The sequence below is a fragment of the Pithys albifrons genome, chromosome 4 (assembly GCF_047495875.1).
Source record: "Pithys albifrons albifrons isolate INPA30051 chromosome 4, PitAlb_v1, whole genome shotgun sequence".
Classification (NCBI taxonomy): domain Eukaryota; kingdom Metazoa; phylum Chordata; class Aves; order Passeriformes; family Thamnophilidae; genus Pithys; species Pithys albifrons.
The window spans coordinates 5,167,908-5,193,750 of NC_092461.1; the positions used below are offsets into that span (position 1 = coordinate 5,167,908).

The 25,843-nt window shown below is 38.3% G+C and overlaps 1 protein-coding gene across 2 annotated transcripts in view; it reads left to right on the forward strand.

Moving 5' to 3' along the window:
• Nucleotides 1-25,843, forward strand: part of LOC139671057 (uncharacterized) — a 285,587-nt gene that overhangs the window by 166,573 nt on the left and 93,171 nt on the right. For both annotated transcript variants that reach the window (XM_071553278.1, XM_071553279.1), the window contains exons 10-14: nucleotides 2,606-2,729; nucleotides 4,856-5,095; nucleotides 16,586-16,849; nucleotides 17,844-17,982; nucleotides 21,969-22,130. In XM_071553278.1, coding sequence (XP_071409379.1) covers nucleotides 2,606-2,729; nucleotides 4,856-5,095; nucleotides 16,586-16,849; nucleotides 17,844-17,982; nucleotides 21,969-22,130 — 929 coding nt within the window. The remainder of the gene's footprint in view (nucleotides 1-2,605; nucleotides 2,730-4,855; nucleotides 5,096-16,585; nucleotides 16,850-17,843; nucleotides 17,983-21,968; nucleotides 22,131-25,843) is intronic.

The following is a 25,843-nucleotide window of genomic DNA, read 5'->3' on the forward strand; positions in this document are numbered from 1 at the left end:
TTACCCTTCAGAGAGTGAAGGAAATATGAAGTTTTTGTGATCAAGCAATACATGACCTTCAGATAAATACATGCATCAAGTTACCTGTAAAGAAATGAATGGAGGAAATAAATAACCCTCATGAATAGAGCAAAGGAAGCCGTGTTCTGCTGTGACAGCTGATGAGCATGCTGGTGAGCACAAGAGGTCTAACTTCATTGAATAAATTATTCTCCTCAATCTAATACCCAGCAAAAGGAAGGAAAAGAGAAAAGTGGTGCAAAAGAGATCAAATGTGGTTATTTAAATGTTTGATGTTCAGTAATGAAAACTGTTTACCTTCATAATTGTGTGTTAGCAGCTAATAAAGGCAATAGATACAGTAGTTTAAAAGTAATATAATCAACAACAAAGTGTATTTAATTTTAAATTGAATTGCAGGCAAATGGGTGTCCTAATGAACCCCTGTGTCAATGCAGCTCTAACCAAATTAAGTGAAATAATTTCCATCATGAGGAACTAAGTACAAAGTTCCAAACAACTTCTCTCCTTGAGAAGAATGCTTTAAGATCTCAGATGTATCAGGCCTATGAATTAGCTACTGCCATTCAGGAACCACCTTCCATTACTTCCATTTAGGACAGCTGGACCCAAGTTGATTTGACTGAAACTTGAGGATAAAACTTCAAGGGTGGTTGACCTTGTGCTTGTATTTACTCCTTAGCACTGGACTCTTGTCCTTATTTCTCATTGTTCCTGACTTGGGCAAAATTTCCATGTACTTCATTACTGCTAGTGTGTACACTGACCTTCTGATTGATTTGTAGCAATGTGCCAGGATTTTGGAGACAGGAGCATATGTTTCAGAAGAGAACTTGAAATATGTGTTACCCAACTGGAACATGTGCATGAGTCTGAGATGTTTACCATGGTTGCACAGTCTCTGTAATTTTCTTGATAAAGAACCACATTAATTTTTACAAATGTGGAGTCTTCCCATATCATCACCTAGCATGAAAAGGAGGAAAATGGGACTGAAGACACTGGTGTAGAACTTTTCAAAAGCAAGCCAGAAAATACTGAAAGAATGTTTCAGGAAAGCTTCAGAAGTGCTGTCCAGAAAAATGTTGGTTTTGAGTCTTGATTATTCACTTTTAAATGACCACCAAATTACAGCTTTTGTGGCTGAAAACTTAACTGACTTCATTGCTTGACAGCCTAAGAGAGTCTGTACTCTGATGCCTGTGTCGTTGTGTTGGATATACCCAAGGTAATCCTGCATTTTATCTGTACCTGATGCAGCGATTTCTCCTTGGCTCCATATGACTCCTCTCAGTATGCTGCAAGCAGCTCCCTTGACCTCCAGCATGGCACATGGCTGGCCCTCAGCCATGCACAGTCTGCTCAGCCTCCAGCTTCTGAGAGCCACCATGTCTTTCTCTGTACCTCACCTGGCTCCACCTGCCAGCATGGCTGGAGCATCTCCAGCACTGGGATTACCAACTGACCCTCCCTGGCCTCTTAAGGCATGTTGTGGAAGCAAATCTGATGCGTTTTGAAGCCACCAGAGCATCTACAGATGTTTTTACTTATGGTCTCTAATATTTAATTACTGATGCCATGTAGGGACAGAGGAATTACTCATAGTTCTGCCTCTGTTGAAAGATGGAATGGGATTGCCAAAGCTTTATACTGCTTATTGTAAATCACTTAGTTTTGCATTTGCTCCTGCTGTGTTCCAGGAACAAGGTTTTCTCCATAGGGTACTGTGCCTTTTGCACGCCCTGTGCACTAAGCAGGGCAGTAGGGCTATTCTTGCAATATTTGCTGGCATTCTGTGTTGCTACAGTGACCTCTCTTAAAAAAAACCCCACAAAACAAAACACCCCAGGAACTTTGAGTTGATATTATTACTCCCAAAATCACTTTAAATACACCAGAAGTTAACATATGAACGTCAAGGAAGGTTTAGTGGTTCACACATGGCTGAAAATTTGTGTATATGCATGTATGTGTATATATGATATATAATTTATTTATTTAGGTTTTTTTTCTATATATGAAATAAGTTATTTTTAAAGATTTTTAAATTCTGTAAGATTTATATATAAATTTATAATTCTTTTTTTTTGAAAATAACAAACAAAAAAGTTAGATTTATATATATATATAATTATTTTTTTCCTGTGGTTTAAAGCAACATAGTCCCCGAGGACTCAATGGTTTTCAAAAACCTGTCCAAGTTTATTGAAGCTGTCAATCAGTCCTCAAAATGTTGGCAGAGGCAATGACTTCCTACTTTAATATTCTCAGCCTGGATCCTGAGCCCTAATGCCAGACAGAGCTGATTACAGACAGGCAGTGAAACTTCAGGTTCTTTATGTCAACCTATGGCACAGACTGACAAATATTGGTCTTGGTTTGTTTGTTTGTTTTTTTATGGTGCTTTTTGAAGCTTACTCATTTCTCTGCTTTAACACACTGTTGTTTCTCATGGGTGCCCTGTAAGTCTTATGACATGTTCAAGGAAAACATCAAACTGATGTATTTCCAACAGCAAGTGTTTTCTGTATATGCATTGTAGTTTGTTTCTTTTCTGTTCTTCCTCCTATTCCAACTTCTACAGCCTAGGAAGCCAGCCACTGAAAGCAGAAGAGGATGCAAGTGAAGAAGAAATGGCAGCTGGCTTTGGTAACCGTGCAGATGTGAATACTGGATTAAATGGAGCAGCAGCAGGAGTCTGCAAGAAGGTGAGGTTCTCCATGAGTGCTCTTTTCCCTGGTGTGAACTGCTAAATGACTGGATCAATTGCATAGCTTTTTTTCTTTTTCTCCCCCCCTGTTTTCATAGCTTAAAAGGATAGAATTTAGCAGGTTTCAAAATATGCTTTCCAGCAAAAGTAACCATATGCTTAAAGAGAATGTCTAAAGCTATTAATGATGAATCATTTGGGCATGGCAAGAGTTCTTCAAAACAGTTTGTCAGCGCTGGCCAAACAAAGTCTTTCAGCAGGAGATGAGACAGCTATGCCACCATGCAAATGAGACAGGCTTGAAATATGATGAATCTTCTATCTCCTTTTCCTACTCGACTGACACTCGCTTTGAGGAAGGTTGTAAATGCAAGAGAGATTGTGGTATAATTCCTCAGACTGGCATTTCTGCCCCCCAGTCACTATTCGATTATCTTCCAAATTGCTGTGTTTCAGAGAGATAAAGATTTTTTATGGCTTGCTGACTTGAAACAACCAGAAGAGCCAGAAAAGAGATGGCTAACTGGCCATGCATAGTAATTCCATTGGTAAATGACAAAATCTTTGTTTGTATGACATTTCCAAAATTACTACAGAAGATGAATCTAAAATACAAAATGTCACATTTGGCATGCAAAACTATCACAATATATTTCAGTATAAAATTCATAGAGGCGTTTAATTTAGAATGTGTTTAATAACGAAGGCTGCCTGCATCAGTAATCCTGCCTTGAGGTTTAAAAAGATTGTCTTATTTATTCATATAATGTTAATTTTTTTATATATGATTCAGAAACCAAAAATATTAAGGTTAAATCTTCATTGTTAATTAAGATTTTCTAATTAAGCTGAAAATAATTGTCATTCAGATTAGTTGTTAAGTATGGTTTTTGTTGAGAAACAAAAGAAGTTTAACAAATTCAACTGTTTATTTAACTACTTAATTTAATTCCAGAAGCTTTCTATCTATATGGAAATACGCTATCTCTTCCAAAATAAATCCAAGACAGGATTAAGGGGGAGATTATTAGCTACTGTAGCCTTAAACTGTGAGACCACTAAACCCAGTAGTCAAGGTAGCCATGTGATTCTGAAGTGTGGGTTCTTGTATCCAATTATGGTACAAGAAGGCCTAGCACTAGCCTTTTCTCCAAATAATGTGAAGAAATTGATTTCTTGGGGAAAAGAGAAATAGCATGGCTGATTTTAAGCACTAAATAATTAGTTATTGTAGAAACAATCTTATCCATTCAAGTCAATGCTGGAGCCTAAATGGGATTCCCTCTTGTGCACCTGACACTGCATTTGGGCAGCACTGAAGTGTCTTCTGGTCTAGTGAGACAGACCCTCTGCCATTACTCGAGCAGGTTGTGTAATGATTGTACTGTTGTGTCTGTTCCCCACCACCAACTCCACACTGAGAAGCTGAGCATACAAGGAAAGCACCAGAAAAACATTTCTGGTACACAGCATTTATTCCATACTAAACATTCTGTAACTCAGGCAACATCTTGTCAACAGCAAGCAGCAGATGTTTCCTTTTGTCTGGACTTGGAATAAAGGTGCCTGTAGGGAGTTGTTATTAAACTCTACACGTGTTGCACTTTGATTACTATTTTTAATAGAATCTGATTATATGATAATCAGAAGGTGAAAGGATAGTCTGCATCTTACACAGCACTAATAGCTTTGGCAAGGCTAATAATTAGTATAAAAACATGGCCTGCCCTGTCTTTCACTCTGTGCGTGGAGCCTGCTCAACACTTCATGTATTGTGCCTCTCTTGCAAAGCATAGTATATTTTTGAAGGTATTGTTTTCCAGTTAATTCTGCCTTATTATTGCAGAGCAATATCTTCTTGTGTCATACTTCACCAGCTCCACCTTCCCCTCAAGGATGTTCAACATTTTATGAGTAGTATTTTCATGGTTTTTTAAGCTGCCATCTCTGTGACTTTTGACCTCCTTAATTGCAGATCCTTGGCTAACAATAGGTAATTTCAGACCGAACAAGAAACATGTTGTCTGCTTTTCAGTAGTTATTTTCTGGAAGAAATTTGTTCTCTCTAATTGTATGGTTATAATCAGCTCATCCCAGGTCAGTAACTTGAAGCTTTCTCCCTAGGTTGACTACTCCGAGAAGCCTCAATCAATAGAAATTCACTTCAAATGCCTGAGGGGAGTCAAAGATAAGGTCCCTAAAGGCCACTACGCCATCAAGGTTTCTGTTCTCAGCCGCTTAGGTGGTGACTTGCTGGAGATGCCTGAACTGAAGGAGCAGCCTCAGGCCAGGACAACACGGCCTGTTAGTCATGGTGGAAACTTCTACAACACCGAAATCTACTTTGGACAAAGTATCCAGACAGTAAGCAACACTTCATAATTATGCTGTCTTTTGCTTTGAAAGTTAAAACACATCCGCTCTTTCTCCTCTAGGCTTATATGTTTAATGCATTCCATCATGTTAATAATTTATTTAATATTTTAAGGTGCAATTTAGGAAGGTGCAATTTTTTTCCCCTGGGTTAACCCTCATCACTCACTCTAAAAGTGCCAAATACATGCTACATCATATAGTGTTGTCAGCTAATTTTAAATTTTACTTTTATTCTCTCTTATCTATGCAGCTTGTCAGCTATGTAATTTGATTTCTGTAAAGTAGCTTTGGAATAATAAATGAACGAGTGGGTGTATATAAACACATGAATGCCCAAATCCTTCTGTGAGTTTTTAGCTCCATTGACCCCCATTTGCCAAAAAAGCAGCATTTGGATTATTTTGGAAGGAGCCCAAGCACTTGAGGCTCTATTCTGTCTTTTGCTACTGAGGCACACATATTTTCCTGCCTAAGCATGCTGTGCGTGGCAGGATTGTTGTGTGTCAGTTGCTCACTGTTGTAGCTAATGCCTAGTGCTGGTTGAAACACTGGTCTCAGATAAACTCTCTGGCACATGAAAGCTTCTTTACGGTTTGAAAAACAATCTCCATTTCTCTGAGCGTGGTGGGGCTTTTTGTGTGTGTTATGAGGAGCCTTTTCCGCTTTCAATCATTTATTTTGTGGTATGACCTGAATGGTAGTTTTCCTCCTCCAAACCTTCTGTTGTCCAAAATGTTGTGTAGATACAGAGCACACAGATCTTATCCCAAAATGCTTTTAGATAAAGCAGCTTTTATATATGACACTGATTCTTTCAGTTACTTGCAGATAGGTCATTTCAGATGTTTGGTTTGTGATATATAAAGTGCTACTAAGTCACATTTTCTGCTTTATTTGTTTATCACCTGTAATGGATAATGAACAGTGTCTGTAATAAAACTATTGGTGTGAAAAGAAATGTATACATATATAGAGAGGGAAACTGGAAATGTGAATTTCACATGATGCTAAAACAAATACATGTGTCAGAGAAATGACTGAGCTGTGATTCCTTCCTGTGCAGGATGCATGCATCCTGGTTCCTTTCCTTGGAGGTGAAGTATTGTTTTGAAAGGACAAGACTGGGCAGTATGAATGACTCCAGTGTGACCTGCTTCTTACTTTCAGCATCATGTTTGTCCTAGGTCTTCGCTGCTTTTTGCACTTGTACTTGCTTTAAAGCTCTCTTGGTGTCTTCCAGGGGACATTTAATTAGCATCTTTACCAAACTTCATTTCCAGTCTAGTGAACCGCGGTGCAGGTCTCGAGCAAGTTCACTTAAAATATGGGACAAAGAGAAGTTGGATTATATAACCTTCTGATAAATTGCTGTCTTCGTTGCTGTATTATGGACAACAAAAACTTAATGCCATAGTTTTAGAGAACCTTTTCCACTAGCTCATTTTGGAGACCTAGGATGTATTGTACCCTGGATGATCCTACCCTTCTCTTCTTCCACCTGTATATTGGTGCACAACCTGAAGATATGTTTCAGAAGCAACCCTTAGGGTTTGTGCTGAGATGAGGCAAATTTTATGCTTCAGATAGCCAGCATATACCACAAAATTTAGGGTAAAAGTTAGGTCTTAGTGGTGAGCTCCACATAAATATCTGGGTTTGAACACAATCTTACACATACAGCACTGCTGCCCTGGGATGTATTACAGGGTGGGAAATAGAAGTGCTCACAAGTGCAGAATGAGCTTTTGTTTTCCTTGGCTAGAATAATGATAGGAGCTCAGTGTAAACATGGCGAAAATGAAGACATGCATGCTTGATATTGAAGGAAAGCTTAATTTTAATGAATATATTAGAGAAATTGTTCCAGAACACTACATCCTTCCAAAAATAATAACCCTGTCATGTCGGCAAAGTTGGTGTCAGCGTGGGTTACCTGCTGCGTACAGAAAGTGCTGGTCATGTAAGTTAGATCTGCCTCAGGGCTAGTCTGACTTGCACACCCGACCTTTCAAAAATGTTTTCTGTTCATTAATCAATGTTCTTTGCTCCAGCTTGCCAGCTTCCCTTCTTTCTGCTCCTTCATTGTCCTCCTTTCTAGTTTGCCAACCTACCTCCCCAGTAACCTCTGACTGCTTTCTAGACAGTGGCTCCTAATAGCTCCAGCTGAATTTTATTTGTCTTTCAGCAAGGCCAGACCATCACACAAGTAATTTTTTTCTTAAATTATGCTGATTGAAACATGTAGAATGCTTTGGATTGCGATAAAATAAAATTGCTGTTTCAAATGACTTTTTAACATTTTAGGAGTAGCAACTAATGGCATGATCTGAAGGGGATTGCGTTTTAGCCTAATAATTTCAAGGATATTTTCACATATTTAGTTTATGCAAGTGGACTTTAGGCATTGATAGGTTAAGGCTGTGCAACTGCATCATCTTTATACTAGAACAAGGATTTTACTAGTATAACTTCCTTATTGCTGTCTCATGGTGCTTAAGATCTTATTATAGATAAGACCTAAGTAGTCAGTAAACATTTTTTTTCCTCTGTGTATTTTAATCAGTGTTTTACTCCATAGGATTATGTCCCAGTGTCAGCAAGTCCAGATTACATTTTTCAGCCTAATGATGACTTGAAGAGCAAAAAGGAGTGGCAGTATGCAAAAGTTTAATTTTACTCAAAAAAAGAAAGTGTTTTTTTGGCTTTTTTTAAAAGCTTTTCTTAAGTTAGTTCAGTAGCTATTAAAATAGTTCTATGAAACAATTAGAACAATAAGCACAAAACCTCACTTTTCAGAGTCAAAATATTAATTGGCTTCAATGGAATACAAGTTGGAGTGTGGCAAAAAAAGCTTCTCTTCTTTTAAAATAATGTTTTCAGCTATAATTTTAATTATCAAGACCAAAATATTTTGTTGTACATTGCCAATTTTGCCTACAAGGAAGGAATTTTTAAGGAAGATGTTCCTATTTCCTCCTTCTTTGCAACAAGTTATAAATATTTCTGAAGCTCTTTTCCAGTAAAAAATATTACCTGTTGGGAAGCAAGATTTTGATTAGAAAGGGAAGTTCAGATGGGAAGTTTTCAGCTATGGAGAAGAGCACTATAAGGCAATGAGGTTACCTGCAAATGACATTTAAAAAAAACATTCATTGTGCTGTCCAGTTACCTGGAAAGTCAGTCCAGCACTGCTGAGCAGAAATAGGGACAATTTTGTCAGTCTTGGGCTCCCCAAGCTGCTTTTTAACTCAGCTCCAGCTGCACCCAATTGGCATCGATCTTTATTCTGTGAGAGCCTTTCAAAACTGGCACTTGGGCACAAAGGGTGTGAGCTCCAGAAGTATGTGAGCACTGGCACTACACGTTCTCTCCAGCATACCTGGAACTTGGGGTAGTACTAAATCTGCTCAAATGCACGGAAAGACATCATTACTGACAGAACAGTTCCCAGAACTGAAGATTTTTAAAGAGTATATCAACTGGTTAATGTTTATGTATAAGTGTGGCGAGGTACTGGCAATATTGTAACAGTAGCTGGGTACCATTTTGTTTTACTTGAGGGAAATTCAATATGAATAAAACAGCAACTTTTCAAACATGACATTTAATCCACTCATGTAAATCATACCAGGAGATCTATTATTCATTATTAAAAGGGCACCATATTTTTATTACACTGAAAATGAAACACAAATGCTGTGAAAAATTTAGTGCCTTTTCCTGAAGTTTCAGGACACTTATCATGTAGTCATCTAGCAGGGGCTGACACTCATTTTAAAATATAGCTACAAAATTAATAAATTTGAACTCTTTTGCTTGAAAAAAGAGGATGTTCTATTTCACTGAATGAAGTGGATTTATTTTTTATTTAAGGCTTCCTAAATACTTCAGATGGCAAAGTACTTCAGTAATGTTCACATTTGGAGTTAGATATACAATGAATAAAGTTCATATCTTTGTTGTTATTAGTCATTTTCTTCCCTGAAGTGCATTTTGAAAACTACATATATCAGAAACTGATTAACATGACCTGAGGTATTAATTCCTAAAATATGATGAAACAACAGTTTCAAAGGACATTATTTTCTGTATGTCAGCAGCTGTCTAAGGTCTGTGATGCTTTTAATAATTACAAAACAAGGTATCATTAGCAAAAGTAGACCACAAATATTCCCCTCCCTGCAACGCCCTCCTCTTCGCCCCTTCCTGGTTTTTTTATTCTCGAGTGAAAAGCTGGCATATATGAAGAACATCTAGCTCTAGGACACTTTGTAGGACATAACACAAGAGTTTGATACAATATGCAAAACCGATTATGCTTGACAGTGCCAGAGGACTTTCAAAATGAGCCACTTAAATTTTCCCTCAATGCAAGTATTTGTAATTGGGATGATAAGGTGCTACGTACACCTTTTGGTAATTTTGGGAACTAAGGTTATACACATGCTTGTATTTATTTGAAGACTGCAGGTTTGATTTTTTTTTTTTACACTGCAAAAACATACAGTTATTATTACTTCTGTTTTGTTTATCTGAGTTTGTTTGAGGGTCTGGTCTTCAGTTGTCATTTGCTAAAAGTCTCTTTGCAATAGCTCCTCAAAACGTGTTCTAATTCTGTTCCAGCCATGTCCCACACCAGAGCCACTGTGCCATCCTGGGGGATAGACATCTGTAGCATGGCAGCAGCAGCCCTGGTCACTGCTTATTCCATTGGGCCATGGGCCCTGTGCTTCTTGGACTGGCTCCTGGTCCTTCCATAGGGTTCTTTTCTCCACGCGGCTGTGAGTTGTTTTCATGCAGAAAGCATCACAGGGACCTGCTTTGCCCCAGTGCTCTGCTGTGCTCACGTCCTGTTCTGTCCATGAGCTGCAGCCAGGTAGTATCTCTGGAGACTTTTGCTGCCCGTAGGTGAACTTTCCCAATGTGGGAGGCTCCCTTTCCACCTATGTGTGAAAACTTTAAGAGATTCTTTAAGTCTGGTGTGCTTACATTACAAAGCTATGGTATATTAGAATCTATCATATCTATCTTATTTAGCATTGTGCAATTGATTTACATATCCAAAAGGTCACTACTTATGCCAGGTTTTGATTAGAGTTACTTTTCACATTTTGTCTAGTTATTGTGCTCCAGCAAAGGAGTTCTTGGAAACACCTGCTGGAATGTACTATGAATGCTCTGTCAGCTCAGACCAATGCATAGTGCCCAAAGACCTCAGAAACGTGACCCACATCATAATGTATCATAACTGACTAGAGTAAGGTCTGCTTTGGAAAATCTAGCAGGCATATGTTAAAAATCAGGATTGTCTGAGGACAACCTTTTATTTTGAACTATTCCATGGCTTATTCCCTACCTAATTGGAAATTGCATCTTTAAGAGAGCTTGACGTGAGCTGTAGGATACAGTAGCTGTACAAAAGTTGTATATTATCTGGGGCAAATCAACAGGAAGGCAGAATGTAGCTTCTGCCTGTGTCTTTGGCTCCAAGTGAACCTCAAGCAGAGAACACCAAATACAAAATAAATGCCTGCTGCAACAAAAAAATTCTGTGATAGAAAAAAAAAAGGAGCATCTCCATGACTCAACAGAACTGATGATCTAGAACTGTGAAAAGGAACCTAAACTGTGTTTTGATCCATACCTACACGTCATGGGAGCCAGCAAAACACCCTCAGAAGATGCTTTAATTTTTTTGCCTTAGCATATCTAGTTTTAAAGCATTTAAAATGGCTATCTGTGAACTTAGGATCAGCAGGGTAGTTGCAAGGCTGTACTACAGAAATGGAAAGAGCATTTCATGTCGCCAAAGAACAAAAAGTGATCCTATTTAAACATACAACTTTTAAGCAGGGCACACAAGGAAAATGGGGTTTCTTCTCAGAAGTTGATCTTCCTATTTCTTTGCTGGAGGGTGGTAGCTGAGCCCCTGGAAAGAGAAAAGAGCATGACCAGGTCTTGACCACTCAGGAAATACTGAAAGAACATGAACTCTGCATTGGCACTACTTTCCTGATAAAGTGAGCATCATTGCATCCTGACTGGAATGAAGCTTATAGATGAAAAGGTTGCTACATGAGGTGTGCTGAGGAACCCAGAACAACCTCAGGAAAGAGAAAAGAGATGGAGCAGCTGGTGGAGTAAAAAGGAGAGGAAAACTGCCTGTTCCTGCTCTGAGGCCCAGGGCAGGCAGAACGAGACTGCTGTGTGACTCAGCCCTGCATGCCAAACAAGCCACGTCTTCATGAGACTCCTTGGCTCCGAGTGGTTTCTGGGCAAAGTACATGTCCTCTTGACACAAAATAAATAAACTTTGCTGTTTTGTGTCTGTGGCCCATGTTATCCCTGGAAACTTATGCTCTGACCGTGCTGAAAGCAGTCCCAGGAATAAATAAGTGAGATGGAAGTGGCAGGAGAAGGAACTGGGGTGCCTGCTTTCCTCTTACAAAGACAGTTCCTCCCTTGCAAGATGAGGTCAGAATCCACCCAGACCGGTGGTATATCACCAGAAGCGCTCGGGGAGCCTGGAGTTGGCCGTACCATACATTACTACTCCCTGCTGGTCCAAGAACAGAAAAGAATTAGCAGCAGATGTGCCAGGACAATTAGCAACAGATGCAGAGGCTAAAGCTCACAGAATGCAAACATTACTCCCCTGTATTTGGGAAGATAAAAGGCCAGATTCTGGTCCTCTGGTGTAAGGTAGTTGTGCTGCATGTGATGCTGCTGGATTTAACTATGACCTGAATTATCTCTCCTAGAGGAAGGGAAGGCAGTGGTGAATCAGCACTGCTCTGGTAGCATGGGAGATAGCAGGTGTTTTCATTGGGGCACTTGGTGTGACTCTGGGAAGACACTGGGGTGATTTGGCACACTGTCAGGAGGAATCCTGCTCTTTGCCACTGCTGTGGGACTGAAAGCAGTGAATAAATCTCCTGCTTACAGGTACTGCTGTCCTGTGCTCCAGGTGGATCATCCATGAGCCTGAGCTTGTGTGCTGTGGCCCAATAGCTTCTGGTCAATACTCTCCCATTGTCAGGGAAACTGGGTCATGGGAAAGGTGGTGGTCCTGCATAAAGGCTTAAGGAGATCTGCAAGCTGCAGGGAGAGGAAGCAGGGAGAGGAGTCATTTGACTCATGTCAGGTTTGAAAGATCTGTTCTCTCTTTCAGAAAATAGGGAAAGGGGGAAAAAAAAGATTGTGGGGAAATGGATGATATTGCACTATATGGTCCTTCTCTGAGTTGTGTGTTATTTTGTATTCAGATACCTGTTCAAAGACAGACAGTGATGGAAAGCTGGGAAAATAAGTTTTCAGCTATTCCAGGACATTCTGATGATAGATAGAGACTTTTGGAAAACCCTAATAACATGATATTTTACTTTTACTTCAGTCCATGTTTCTATTTCCTCCCCTCTGGCCTTTTATAAATTTCAAAGTTACACAAACACTTTCCAAGAATGCCCTTCCCTCTGCCTGCATGCTGCTGGCCTTGAACATAAATAGGGAGAGCTTGAAATCTGGTTGTGAAAGCTCCACCTTATTTCAGCTATAACAGCCTCATCTCCAGCACTATTTATTTTACACAGTGAATGAATTTTTTGTTTGTTAATGATAAGGAATTCTTCCTATTTAAAAGGTTTTCTACCTGTGTTTTACACCACTGGAATTCATGTGCTGCAGTTTTCATAATCAGAAATGATAAGCCATTAATTTATATGGTATTTTTCAAGATTTTTCTATGTAATAAGTAAATATTGAATTGCCATTGCATATTTTCATTAATTTTAATCTGTTTGAGTTGTAGTGGCCAAGATTTTGTGTAATGTGAATTAAGTAATGTAACTTTTATTCATTTTTTTCTAAATTGAAAACATTTGAAAGTGCAGAGTAGAGAAGCAAAAGTTTATTTCTTCTCTGACAACAAACATAAATCCTCCAAATATCACAATGGATCTGTTTATTGAAATATTCAAGTAAAATTCATTCTTTCTATAGAATAAATTATTTCTTTGCAGAAACTATGGTGGCATATGGGGAAGTAAGATATATGACAATAAAGCTGATATAAAACAGTCGAATTCAGACATAGTGGCAAGAGATAATTTTAGTTCACTATGATTTAATTCAATTAAATGAAACACTGTTAACTGCAGACTAAGAAGAATTACTTTTGCCTGTGCTGGCAAACACACAAGCATTATTTATTCTCTGCTACATCTTTTTTTGCTGAAGAAATTATACCAATAAAAAATGGGTGCTCGATGGTTTCATAGCACAGTAAAAAATCTATACCCTTCATAGACCTCAATGGAAATTTTACCTGAGAAAGGAGAAACATTGAACAAAGGTGTTGGAGAGTAGACCCTTTAAAACCCAGAAAGTTGTCCTTATGTAGTATGTTCTCTTTGAATGTCAGCAGCTTAGGTGCAGGCTTGTGGACTAACTTACCAGCTTAGGTGCCTCAAATGAGGGTGCCACGGGCAGTGAAAATATAACTGCTGATTTTATTTTTTTTTTCTTCAGAAACTAAACAATCCCTCAAAGCAAACTGCTCAGTATGAGCTGCCTGTGCCTTGCCTATTTCAGACGTTGCTTTGAGTCTCTTGAAGGACAGCAATCCATCCTCCTTCTCTATCCACCTGAGGTGTTCCCTGTACCTGAGCATGATAGCCCAGGCCCTACAGAGGCACACAGGCACCTGCCTGAATGCTTGGCATACCAACATAGAATAACAGAGGCTTGGCTGGGAGTTTTGTATGGATTCAACAGAAAGAATTTTTCAGTTGGTAGGTGTGTTTTATGTGACTGTGTAAGCTATGTGATACTGTCCTACCTGGGTCAGGCACCCCCTGTGCACACATAAGCAGTCTCTGAATGACAGTCCTCATAACCTCAGACTTTACAGCAGACAGGTGTGTTAAAAAATCCTTGTTTATGTTTTGTTGTTATGTATTTCCATCATGGCATGGTTTAAACATCCAGCTCCTGTAAGTGTAAGCAAATGGGTGCTTCCAGTCCCAAAGACTGAGTTATCAGTCTAGGTCCAGGATAAGAGCTTATAGCAAATGATGAATAACTGTGAGCCAGGAACAAAGAAATAAAATTTTAGCAGCTGTGATGATTACCCTTACACCTTCTGCTTGATCACTTTCTGTTTATAGGCAGGCTAGCAAAAAGCATATAGTGATGAGTTATGCTTAAGAAAAGAGTAAGTCTGGGAAACAAGAGAGAAACCAAAAGGGATGCTGTGATACAGCAGTACTTTCATCTGCTAATGCTCTTGGACTGTTTGATAATGCAGGTAACTATCTTTGATCACAGCCTTGTAACCATCACCTCTAATTTGTAGCACAGAGGTTACTATCTAGCACCCAGCTAGCCAAATGAAATGTATGGCTTGATTAAGGATCTCTTTTGTCAGTAATTTGTGCCTAATGTTTTTAGCTTTCCCACGGGCTGTTACAGAAAATGGTAAATCTGGTTTAAATGAAACCTGATACTGTTAATGGTTTAATAGCAGCTGCCACAGGGTTATGGCATTTTTCAGCAGATGCTTCTGTTTCATTTTAAGCCTACACTGTCTTAGAATATATTTACATAATTAATATAAAGTATATCTCCATAATAATGACAATATTTATAATTTTAAGATTTCCTTAAATGACTTCCTCTCTCTTGCTGTTACCTAATCACAATATATAACTTAAAACAGGAAGGTATATTATTAGAAATAATAATTTACATTCACCTCTTCAGAAAAGTTACAGAATGTAGCACAACTATGAACACTTATCATCACCTAACATGGCAGTTATTGGTGTGGGCAAATCTCTTGGCTGCTTCAGAAAATGAGAGAAAACCTTTGGCTGAACCTGAATTATGCTAATTATCTTGCCTACTGTTCAATAAGGAGTATAGAAGAAGTAATGCTTGTATTTAAATATATACAGCAAGAGAGAGCTGTGTTGAGGTGTGTCCTTATATACAGAAATATTTGAAGCAGTTAAGATTTGTGGCTTGATTGGGGAAATCCCTGTTAATTTAAGAGGACTTTGGCATTTTATGCTTTTTAGAGTGGGTGATTGTTTGCATGGATGTCTTCTATTTGGAGGTCTTATTCTTGAGTTTCGAAAAGTACTGAGTATATTCTATTGGACACTCAGAGTCAAAGGATGCTCTTGAATATTGTGGCCTTCTGCAAGCCTGTGCCAGTTCACAGGGAGGAGAGCAGGACAAAAGGCTCCTTTTTCTCTGCCTTGGTTGGAAGGCAAGGTAATGTTAAGCAGGCAAGTGTACCAAGGTTGCTATGAACTGTGGAGACTGAAAGGGGAATAATAAAATGTGGAAAATATTTCAAAGAGCAGAATACTGTCTTTATTAAGGAAGCATCCAAGATTGTGTAATTAAGAGATTAGACAATCCCAGTTCTCTCAGGAGGAATGTACAGATTAGTGGTGAGGCAGATGTGAACAGTGTAGCTGATGTATTTGCTCCCCTTGTCTCCAGTGACTGCCCTTCTTAGCTGTTAGCCTGGGTGTGATGCGAGTCGTCTTCCGTCTTCCAGCTTTAGTGTGAGGTTTCTTGTTTTATTTGTCTTTTTGAATGCAGCAGAATTGTTCAACAAGACCTAGGTCAACCTCTACCTTAATTAAAGAAAACAGTTAAAACTACAGCATAGAACCAGATTACTTTTTTCTTTGTGTTTACTCTGTTTCCTTCTCTATCTGCCAAAACCTTTCAGATGAATTTACATAACTTCATTAGTTCAGGGTGTTTCTTCACCACTAGTTTTCAAGTCTTTGCCATGGGAACACAATTGTTCCAGAGCCCCAAGGCACTGGTAACCCTCTTCTACAGCTCCAAACAGCTCAGAATATCTCTCCCTATCTTATGGAAAGTGTAAACAGTTTGCCAGCCTTTGGTATGCTGAGAGTTTTTTACCTCAAAATGCTTTTTGACCCTACACTGAGGTTCACATACTTCACAATAAGAGCTTTAATTTAAAGGAGGAAGGCTATTGTGTACCAACATCATTCCCAGAACTGGGTGGAGAAGAGTTTGTGACTCAGTGAGGAACAAGTCTGCAAGTATTCTCATTGGGTATTTGGATGAGGTCTCCAAAGTTGCTGCAAGACAGACCTGGTAGTGAATCTGGTTTGTTATTCTGTCTTAAAGTTTTCTAGTGGCAATGTTTTTCCACCACTGGTAAACAGAGACAGAAAATGAGTGCTTTTGGAAAGCCAAGGGGAAAAAAAAGAAATCACAAAATTAACATGCAAAAAAAAATCACAGCATTTTTTGTCGGAGTGGAAAATTGTTCAAATGCATGATTTGCTGGAAAAGAAAAAGTTGTTAATTGTTTTAGCATGCAAAATTGCTTCAGAGGTATGAAGTTTGTAGAGCTTTATATGACAAAAGAAAGTCAGTTCCCTTGTGATGTTTTTGAAACTAATCTTTTTTTGCCTCCTTTTCTAGGTTCTGCCACACAGACAAGCTGTCAAGCCAGGAATGGTACTCCTCTTTGAACTCTTCCTTCTTCGTGGCACCTATTCTTGGATTGATCAAGAAGTGGGATGGGGAGTCTTTCCCTTATGTGATAGCAATTTTAATGCTTTGGAGGGCAAATTTAAATGTCCCTTCCTGAGAGGCCATTACGACTCCAGAATTGATCGATTCAAAAAAATTGAAAAATTTATTTCTCAAGACTTGGATCATTGGTTATGCAATCTCTACTTTCAGGTTTGTATTTTTAAAAAATAAATATACCTGTTTGTTTAGTCACTGTTCCTTAAAGCAGATTCCATTTCCTGCCGTCAGTCTTAAGATAAATACTTATCTTTCCAAAAGGCAGGTCCTCAGCCTACCCGGTGAGTATCTAAATCACATGCATCTGCAAGTTTTACATGAAATTAGTAGATATTTTACAGCTGGATTTTAGGGTTATTTAAAATATAAAAATATTACTTGGGGTTCTGAGTAATTGGATCAAAAGTTCAAATTCTGAGTCTGATCCTGCCACTAGTACATATTAATTTCCTCCACAGTTTTACTGAATCATAGAGGTGCTTTCACATGACTGCAACATAAAATAGTATTTTTTATGATATTGCTTCACTTCTATGTGTGGGATCTCCAGCAAACGAGCATGGTTCTGTTGTGATAAGAACCTTATTTTGAACAGCTTTTGGACATAATTCAGATGTGACATTTTTTTATGACTTTAGTGAAAATGGATGTGAATTAAGAACTCCTCTCCAGTGGAAACTTTTTTTTCTGGATGGGTAAGTTAAGGGCTTTATTGTAGCTGAAATGTGTTCCCTCATTCAGAATCTTAAAAAGACCTTAAACTTATACCTCTTTTATAGTCATGTTTGGCTTGGGAAAAAGTACTTACCAAAATACATGAATTTTGAAATTCTCTCAATTACAACATATGGGCTTACTTTTAGTTTTTAATTTTCTTATAGTGATGTTTTTCAGGCAACCTTAATTTTCAGACTACCAAGAGTAAAAGAAAGTAGCTTCAGAAGCACATAAAACATTAAGAATTTATACAACAAATAAATGATATATGCTATCATAATATATGATATAAAGTTTAGGAACTTCCTAAAATTCTCATATCAACATCTTGGACTTCTATGGTTCACAGACTGTGTACAAAAAATTATATTCTGGCTTAGTGGAATTCTGAACTGCCTTTTTTTTCTTTCCTTTTTTTTCTACTTAATAGATATTTAAACTACCACAGGATTCAGATAAGCAAAACAAGTGTGATATACATCTTCATCTCCTACCTGAACTTCACATGTATTCAGGTGTTGCTGAAAAGAATGATGTCTCAGAGAAGGTTGTACAGTCTGGACCACAAGGTGATGGATTCAAACTTTGATGTTTTTATTCAGGTTTTCACTTGAGCAACCCATAGTTTCATTTCAATGTTGGCTAGTCCTTATTGTTCTCATTAAACTAGTTTTTTTTTTTCTTCATTCAGATATGGATTCAACATGTGCTATAGCAGGAATATCGTGATTCTTTTTATTTAGGTGGTTTAACTTTGCTCTCAGGTGTGAGCAATTTAAACAAGCCTCATTGCTGAGGATTAAACTTTCCATGCTGGCCTATGCTTAAGGCTGAATAATGCTTGGAATGTCACAGTAATAACAGCTCAGCTGCTTATGGCACTAAGTTTACAGAAAGAGAAAAAGAATCAAAAAGATACTTTTTTTGTCTATTGCTGGAAGAACTCTTGCACCTCCCTGGGCTACAACAGGGACTTCAAATTTGGCAGGGAGATAGTTCTGGCATTAGAGGCATGCCTTATGCTACTCCTATGAAATTCCATTAAGATTCAATCAAGTGGTAATCCATAGGAAAGACAATTATCATTTGCTTGTGCACAGCAGTCTTCCCTAAAAGCTTTCTTAAAAAATTGCTGAATGTTCCTGGCTTCTGTGAGCCTTGTGATGTAGCTACACCGAAGACATAATTGTCTATATTGCAATGGACTCATAAATTGCTTCTCTACTGTTAGAAATCCAGTAATGAGAAGAATGGCAGGACACCGCTGTTCTTTTCTTTTAGGGCCTCTGGGATGTGACTGCCATGGACAAACAGAATTCATTTTTGCTGAACAGATATTTCTATATTACCTCTCATTTAATGAACTGAAGGATGGAGCCAACCCACAGATTGTAATGTATGTGTGAATATCACATGTAGGTCTGGAACACAGACTTAATTCTTCAGGTCACAGGTTCCTCAGGCATTTGAGAACAGTAGCAGTGATACACTGTAGATGGCATGGGAGGGGAAAAAAGGAGTATATTGGAAGGAAAGAAAGAGAACAGGTAAACAAGAATGGCACATGGTACATGGGCAGCTCAGATTGGAAGTATAACATGAAAAGAAGCCAGTAGAAGTATTTTTCTGATGAGGAGTAAGGATTTAGCAGATAAAGAAAATTAGGTTTACCCTGACATGTTTTTAGGCTAATCAGAGATTGCACTGTGATCAAAAGGCTTTATATAACCACCCTGATACCAGAAGCATGAAGGTGTAAACATACACTGTACTGAGAAGTAAAGTCCTTTTAGTTGTCATGTATCATCTGCCAAGGTGCTTTGAGATACATCAAACCATGAATAACAGATCCAAAAGGTAGAGTTGCAGACAGCTCTGCTCAACAGTGAAGAATTATGGACAAACTCATAATGAATCAAACTTGTTTTGTCCTGCCATCAGTCTTTCTACACATTTGGAAATGCACAGAGAGGATGCAGCTAAATAGGTAATGCTTTCTGGAAACACATGGGAAAACTCATGATACTCAGTTTGAAAAGTCAAGAAATATGTATTTTTAAGAACTGAGAAAGAACATTAGTGTATGTCTTATTTTGCATGCAGACCTCTGAAATTTGCTGATAAGGTGATTGTGGAAGATCTGCAATTTCCCAGCCAAACAGATTTCTACTAACAAAATTTCTAGGAGTAATTTTTGATATTGTTTATATTTATTTATTTTTCTTGGAGCCTTCTTTAAAGTTATTATTAGCTGCCAATATCCCCCATGGGTTTGACTTTTAATGTATCTTTGCAGTGTTACAGTATGCTGTTTCTGCTGGTGATATGTTGCTAAGAGATTTAATAATGGGTAAACAAACACAACATGTGGTAATCCATTTCAAATTAAAAGTTTATTAAATGCTAGCTTGATGACTTTCTGGCTATTTACAATTAAAGGAACAAGCATTAGAGAACCGGAGATCACGTGGTGAAAATCACAACTTGGAAAAATGTGTTTATGATCTGTGGCAAGCTGTCACACATTGATATGCCCTATAAATACAGTATATCTGTTAAACCACCAAAAGCAGAGGGGGGAAAAGCACTGTTAAAGTGACCTTAAGGTTGAGACACAAACCAGAGAAAGCAAGAAGAGTCTAAATGAAGACGGGTGCTCTGTAACTCACTCTCCTGCAGTAGTCTAAATAGTGACTGATCTTATGTATCAATACCATATGTGGTGCTGCAAAATAGAGCAGGTTAGGGGATGGTGTTTTAACCTTCACTTCAAGTTTGTCTTAGTTTTAGAAGTTTAAGACCGAACCTTCATATTATTTCCATTAACTCCCGGCTACATTATTCTTTTAGACCACAGCTCTCTGTTGGGCTAGGTATGGCTCTCTCTTCAGAGCAGAGTGCATGGGAATGCAACATAATACCTCACATTCGACCTCCTTTGTAGATCACAGATGCACGTTATCAGATCTAGTGTGTCTCAGTCCAAACCATATCTTCCCTTTATTCTTTTGAAGTGGTATTCCATAAGAGGTTCATGGTAGAAGGCAGCTTCTGCTTTCACTGCCACTATCCTTTGCTTTTCTTAAGAAAACCTTCTGTTGTTTGTCTGTTGCCCATTAAGGGATCAACAGTCTCTGTCAATGAATAAAAGAGGATTTCTGTGTGGAATTCATTGGCCGTTGTGCAGAAGGTGGTAACAACTCTAATAGAAGCAGCTTAGGTAGGAAAATTTGGTGCAACTACCAAAACCATTGCCTTGGCAGACCTGGGTCTAAGTAACATGGGCTTCTAAATGTATGAAAACTTCAAAAGTGTGAGTCTTCATGTAAAACACTAAATTCACCAAGAAAACACTCTTTCTCATAGTGAAATCCACAGCAAGATCCCTTCTGACTTTAGTGTCTATAGGAGAGAGTATTTACATGTGCAGAATGTCAGATTAACTCAATATGCTTTGGAAGTGACAGCTCTTTCATCTTCAGAAAAGTAGCTTGACAGCACTCATATATTAGTTCTCCAGCTCAAACACTTTTAGGTCAGACTCGGGCTCATTTGGAAAGTGTTACTCTGCACTTTTTGAGAACATTCTTCCAAATTTTTGTTCTTCTGTCTGTGTTGTTGTTCTGACTTGAAAACACCTACGTGTGTCCATCAGAAATTGTGATCAAATAAAACAAGCAAGTGTGAAACAGCATGTTTTCATTCTCTGTAGTTTTAGGAAAGCATTTTTCATTGCAGGTGACTTGCTCACACTACTTTAATATTGGTCTTTTTGATGTCCTGAAGTTACAGTCAGCACTGCACTAACATACGCTGGTGTGCATCCAAGACCTAAAAAGGAATGCTTAGAAGGGGGATGATTTGTCATGCAGAAAAACTCCCACTACCTCAGCTGTCTTTGAACTAAACAGCTACATGCAGATTTTCTATGTCTAACATTTTCTTTCCAGAAAGTCTGCTCGTCCTCCATATGCCCCGTTCTACTATACTTTGGGAGTAAACTCAGTTGTTTAAGAATGCTTTAAAAGCCTTTTTAAAAAAATATATATATAATGTACAAAAAGCTCATTTTCCCCCTAGACTTTATTTTTACCTCCCTGTTAAAGGTTTGTATGCATGTGGCTCCTACAGCCTATGCAACAACCAGAAGAAAAGTTAGAACTATGGAAATTTTTTAAATTCCCAAACTATGAGCTTATAACAGAAATAAATATTATACAGAGAGACTATTTTCAGGTGTGCCGTTTTTCTGGTTACTGTACAATTTACAGCATTTTTCGGTCTGTTTTCCTCCTGTCTATCTGTCTGGCTGTTAATAATAAGGTTGGGTTTGTACCACTTGGCTTCAGCAGTCCTTGAAACTTGCCAGAGTTGTAAAGCTTTAAACAGTTGCGCAGGTCTTTAATTGTAAATTAGTTTTGACAGGACTGCAAAGACAAAGGCCTGGCCCATCCCATCATGATGCCAGTCGACAACCCCTTACTGCTCCTGGAGCAAGGAAACATGTGGAAGGAATTGTTCTTTTACATTTCACAGCTTGTCATTTCCTTTGCAGGGCAACCTCTGACCTCCCCGAAAGATCCTGACACCCGTAAGGGAAGTATTCCCACTGTTGTAAAGGAAGTGGAAAAGCAGTTTAATGCCGCAAAAGGAGGAGAAGCGTTTGTGTCTGAAGAAGCTGGGAGGAAAAGAGAAGAGCCTAAAATGCTTCCAGCAGGTTAGGACTTTTATTGCGTTAATTTACTGAAAGTTTGCAAATAGATCTGCTTGGCATGTGTGTAAATACCCTCATTTGCCTTTCCCCCTCACCCTGTGATATCATCTCATCATTATTTCACTGGGCAAAGGAAGCGATGGAAGAGTTTAAATCAATTGTGAGGGATCAAAAGCAGCTTGGGCAAAAAGGTACAAGAAGCAATGGGCTCCCCTGCCTGAAAAGTGTTTGTAGACCAAATGTGTTAGTAATTACAAGGTGTGTGTGCAGTGCACTGACAACATTAGATTATGGCTGGTGTTTCCGTGACATTTTTACATCCTTTCATTTTATTTGGTCATTTATATCCATGGATCACAACATGTTGTTGTTAGGTGCTGGGGAAGTACTTCTTCTTCCTGTAGCATGTTAATAGCAATATCCTTTGTTAATTGTGCTGAGCTAAATTACATAAAAGTGCCTGTCTGCATTTGCATCAGGTAACATTTGCTTCTTGAATGTGAGGTTTCTTTTGAAAGCAAAGCCTTGCAAGTTGCTACAGTGGGTTTTTTCCTTGGTTTTGTTTATTTGTTGGGGGTTTTTTTTGGTGGGTTTATTTTGTTTGCTTGGGTTTTTTGTTTCTTTGTTTGTTTTTGTTTGTTTTTTTTTTAAATCCCAGGTAAATAATATTTGTCTGAGAATTGAGTAAAACAACCCCTAGGTCCTGTCCTATTCTCAGACACCACTATGGTGGTCAGAGATGGACTTAATATGGGACAAGAATCTTCATATCAAGGTACTAAGAATATAGACAGCCACTCCTACTTCATAACCTGTGTGGTGAATTGTGCTCTTCTATTGTCACACAACAGGAAAATAGCAGTGCAGGCACAGAAGATGCTGCTGCCCATGCTTCCCTTTGTTCTTGCCCCCATGCACATCCCCCAGGTGCCAGCCAACCCTCCTGGGCACAGCACAGATGTTCAGGATGAATAGGCAGATTGAGCAGCTGAGAAAGCAGGGAGGACATCAGGAGCTGACCTGAGATCTGCAGTTGTACCCATTGCTCATGACTCTCCAACCCACCATGAACAAGACAAGGCTTGGTTTTCATTTCAGGGAAAGGGGGATTCTCACTCTCTTGGCCAGTGTGCAGAGATGAAAACACAAGTGAAAATTAATTAATCCTGCCTTTTGAAGGGAGAGAGTGACTCTCCTGTAATGGGAAGCTATAATAGGTCATAGTTAGACACTGGTCTGAGCAATATTAGGTAAGAGGTACCTACTTGAGGTCTGATAGCTGCCTCTTATCTGTGTAAAGAGTAGCTTGGAGTTGTCTTCAAGTCTGTGGGCTCCTTCAAAAGATGCAGTAGAATTTTGGATGCATGCCAGTTTGAAGCCAATAGACATGCCAGCTTTCCTTTCACAGCAGCCCGTGCAATGTCATTCAAAAATAATTTCTTTGGAGCTGTCCTGTGTTGACTGCTCAAGAAGTCTAAGACTGTGCATCTGCTACTATAGGTGTATTTACTGAATATCTCATGTTAAGTGGGCACAAATAGAGGTAGGAATTTGTATGGCATTGCTAAGTCAGAATTCATAAATGCTGAATATTGATGTTGACCATCATAGATGTGTAAGAAGTAGACTGCAAAGCTGGTGTCAATTTTTGTTAAATTATCTTGGTGATAAAAGGTAAAGCATATTACAGAAAAAAATAATAAAAATTTCCAGTCTTTCAAAAATTCTCATTACATGTCTTAGTAAGACCAACATTTAACATGTAGTTTCTAGATGTTGGTCCTTCTCAGAATATAATCACGGTCCTAACTTAGAATTTTTTTCCAACTTCTACGCTAGCAGAATCTACTTTGAAATTTATTCAGTTCATTTGCCCAACAATAGTTGTGCAAAGCAGCTTAGAATACTCACAATATTTAAAACATAAGTAACCTGACTGAACAAAAGAGTTTTAAAATAATGTTTAGTGGTGTTTTAAATTTGCCTTCGGCTGTTTTTAAATGTTTTTTTCTGACTCCTTTTCCTTGCCAGCATTTGGATGTTTCACCTTTAGAGAATGTCTGGAAACCCAATTATTAGTTCTTCAGGTAGACAACTATTCCTTCTACCCTCTTCGACCTACCCCCATCACTAATGTTTATTTAGATCTAAAATTACTGCATTAATTTTTAATTCAAATTACTGCTGTGGAGTTTGGCAGAGATCCAATGCCAAAAACAACATTTTAGAACCCACTTTTCTGGAAGAGGGTCTCTTACAAATCAATGCAGTTACAGGAGTGGGCTGATTTTGAAAGGTACTGAATTACCACAACTTTTATCAAAGCAAGATTGGATTCAAAGGGTGTTATTTTATATCATCAGAGGATCTAGCTCAGTATATCCTAGGACATAATACTATAATTGACTAAGGGTTTAAAAAAAAACCCACCCAAACTCCTGAGTCTACCTGAACTACAAGCAAACCTCCAAAAACATCCATGGATTTGGAATTGGGTGAAATAAGTTTTTACTTGATTCACAACAGAAGTTTTCCTCAATGAGCTCAATTTCTGGTACTTGCTGAATCTATTGCATGTTAATTTAATGAAAAACTTGTTTCAAAAGACACATCACTAAAGCACAAATTTTCTGTGATGGAACACTGTCAGTAATGTGACCGCTAAACTCATCATCTACACTCAGAACTAGGGAGGGAAAGAAGCTTCATTTTGATAATTTCTGCAGAATGATACATTAACTAGGATTTATACTATACCTGATATTTAATTTGGAACTTCAGCAGTGCCTGCATTTTTGTCCCAACCAATGTTCATCCCAGCAGGCAGCTGCTCACCAGCCTTTCTCTCATGTGAACCCTAATTTCTTTTTTCAAAGCCCCCCATTTATACATGTATCACAAGTAAACCCCCTGGAAACGCACAAAATATTTCTCATAAATATTGTTAACCAGCCTTGCAAACAGCTGACAGGATAATTTTTGGGGTTTGACATCACTTCTGTGGTTCCTTCAACACTGTGATTTATCACCTTTCTAAGACATATCCTGGACAAAGTTTGAGCTCCTGATTTTCAGATGATCTAGCTCAGAAGGATCCTTGTTCTCAATGCATGTTTTCTACAATAAACTGACTACCGAAAATAAGATGTTAAATCTCATTCATACTTAAGATCTCCAATTCAGCACCCTTTCTACATCTGTGGAAAAATGCTGAGAAGTGCATTGTGTCCTTTTGTGGCATCAAAAGGCATTTCTGTCTGGGCAAAGCTTCAGAATAACATCTAAGCAAAGATGGTATCAGGCTAACCCAGGGGCTTAGTACACTAGTGGATAACACTCAGAACTCAAGATGTCCCTTCCATATCAAAATACTAAACACAGACACAGCTTCTTTCTAATTTTACCATTACCTTGAGAGAGAAGGCTTTACATTTGCTAAAATGTGCTTATATACATGACCAGTAGTTTTGTTGAGAGGATTATATTTATGCTCACAGCCACTTCTGAAACAATTTCATGAAAACCAATGAACCTTCATTGTAATATTTTTCATCATACTGAAATGAGGTTCTTTTCCTTCTGAGGTGCTGTTTGTGTCTACATAACAGTCATATGCAGATGCAAAAATAATTACCTTAGCCTAAAAAACTGGAAGTCATTCTCATTAGTAATTCTTCATTGGTGCCACTTTAAAGGGAAGAAAGTGATATTTTAAA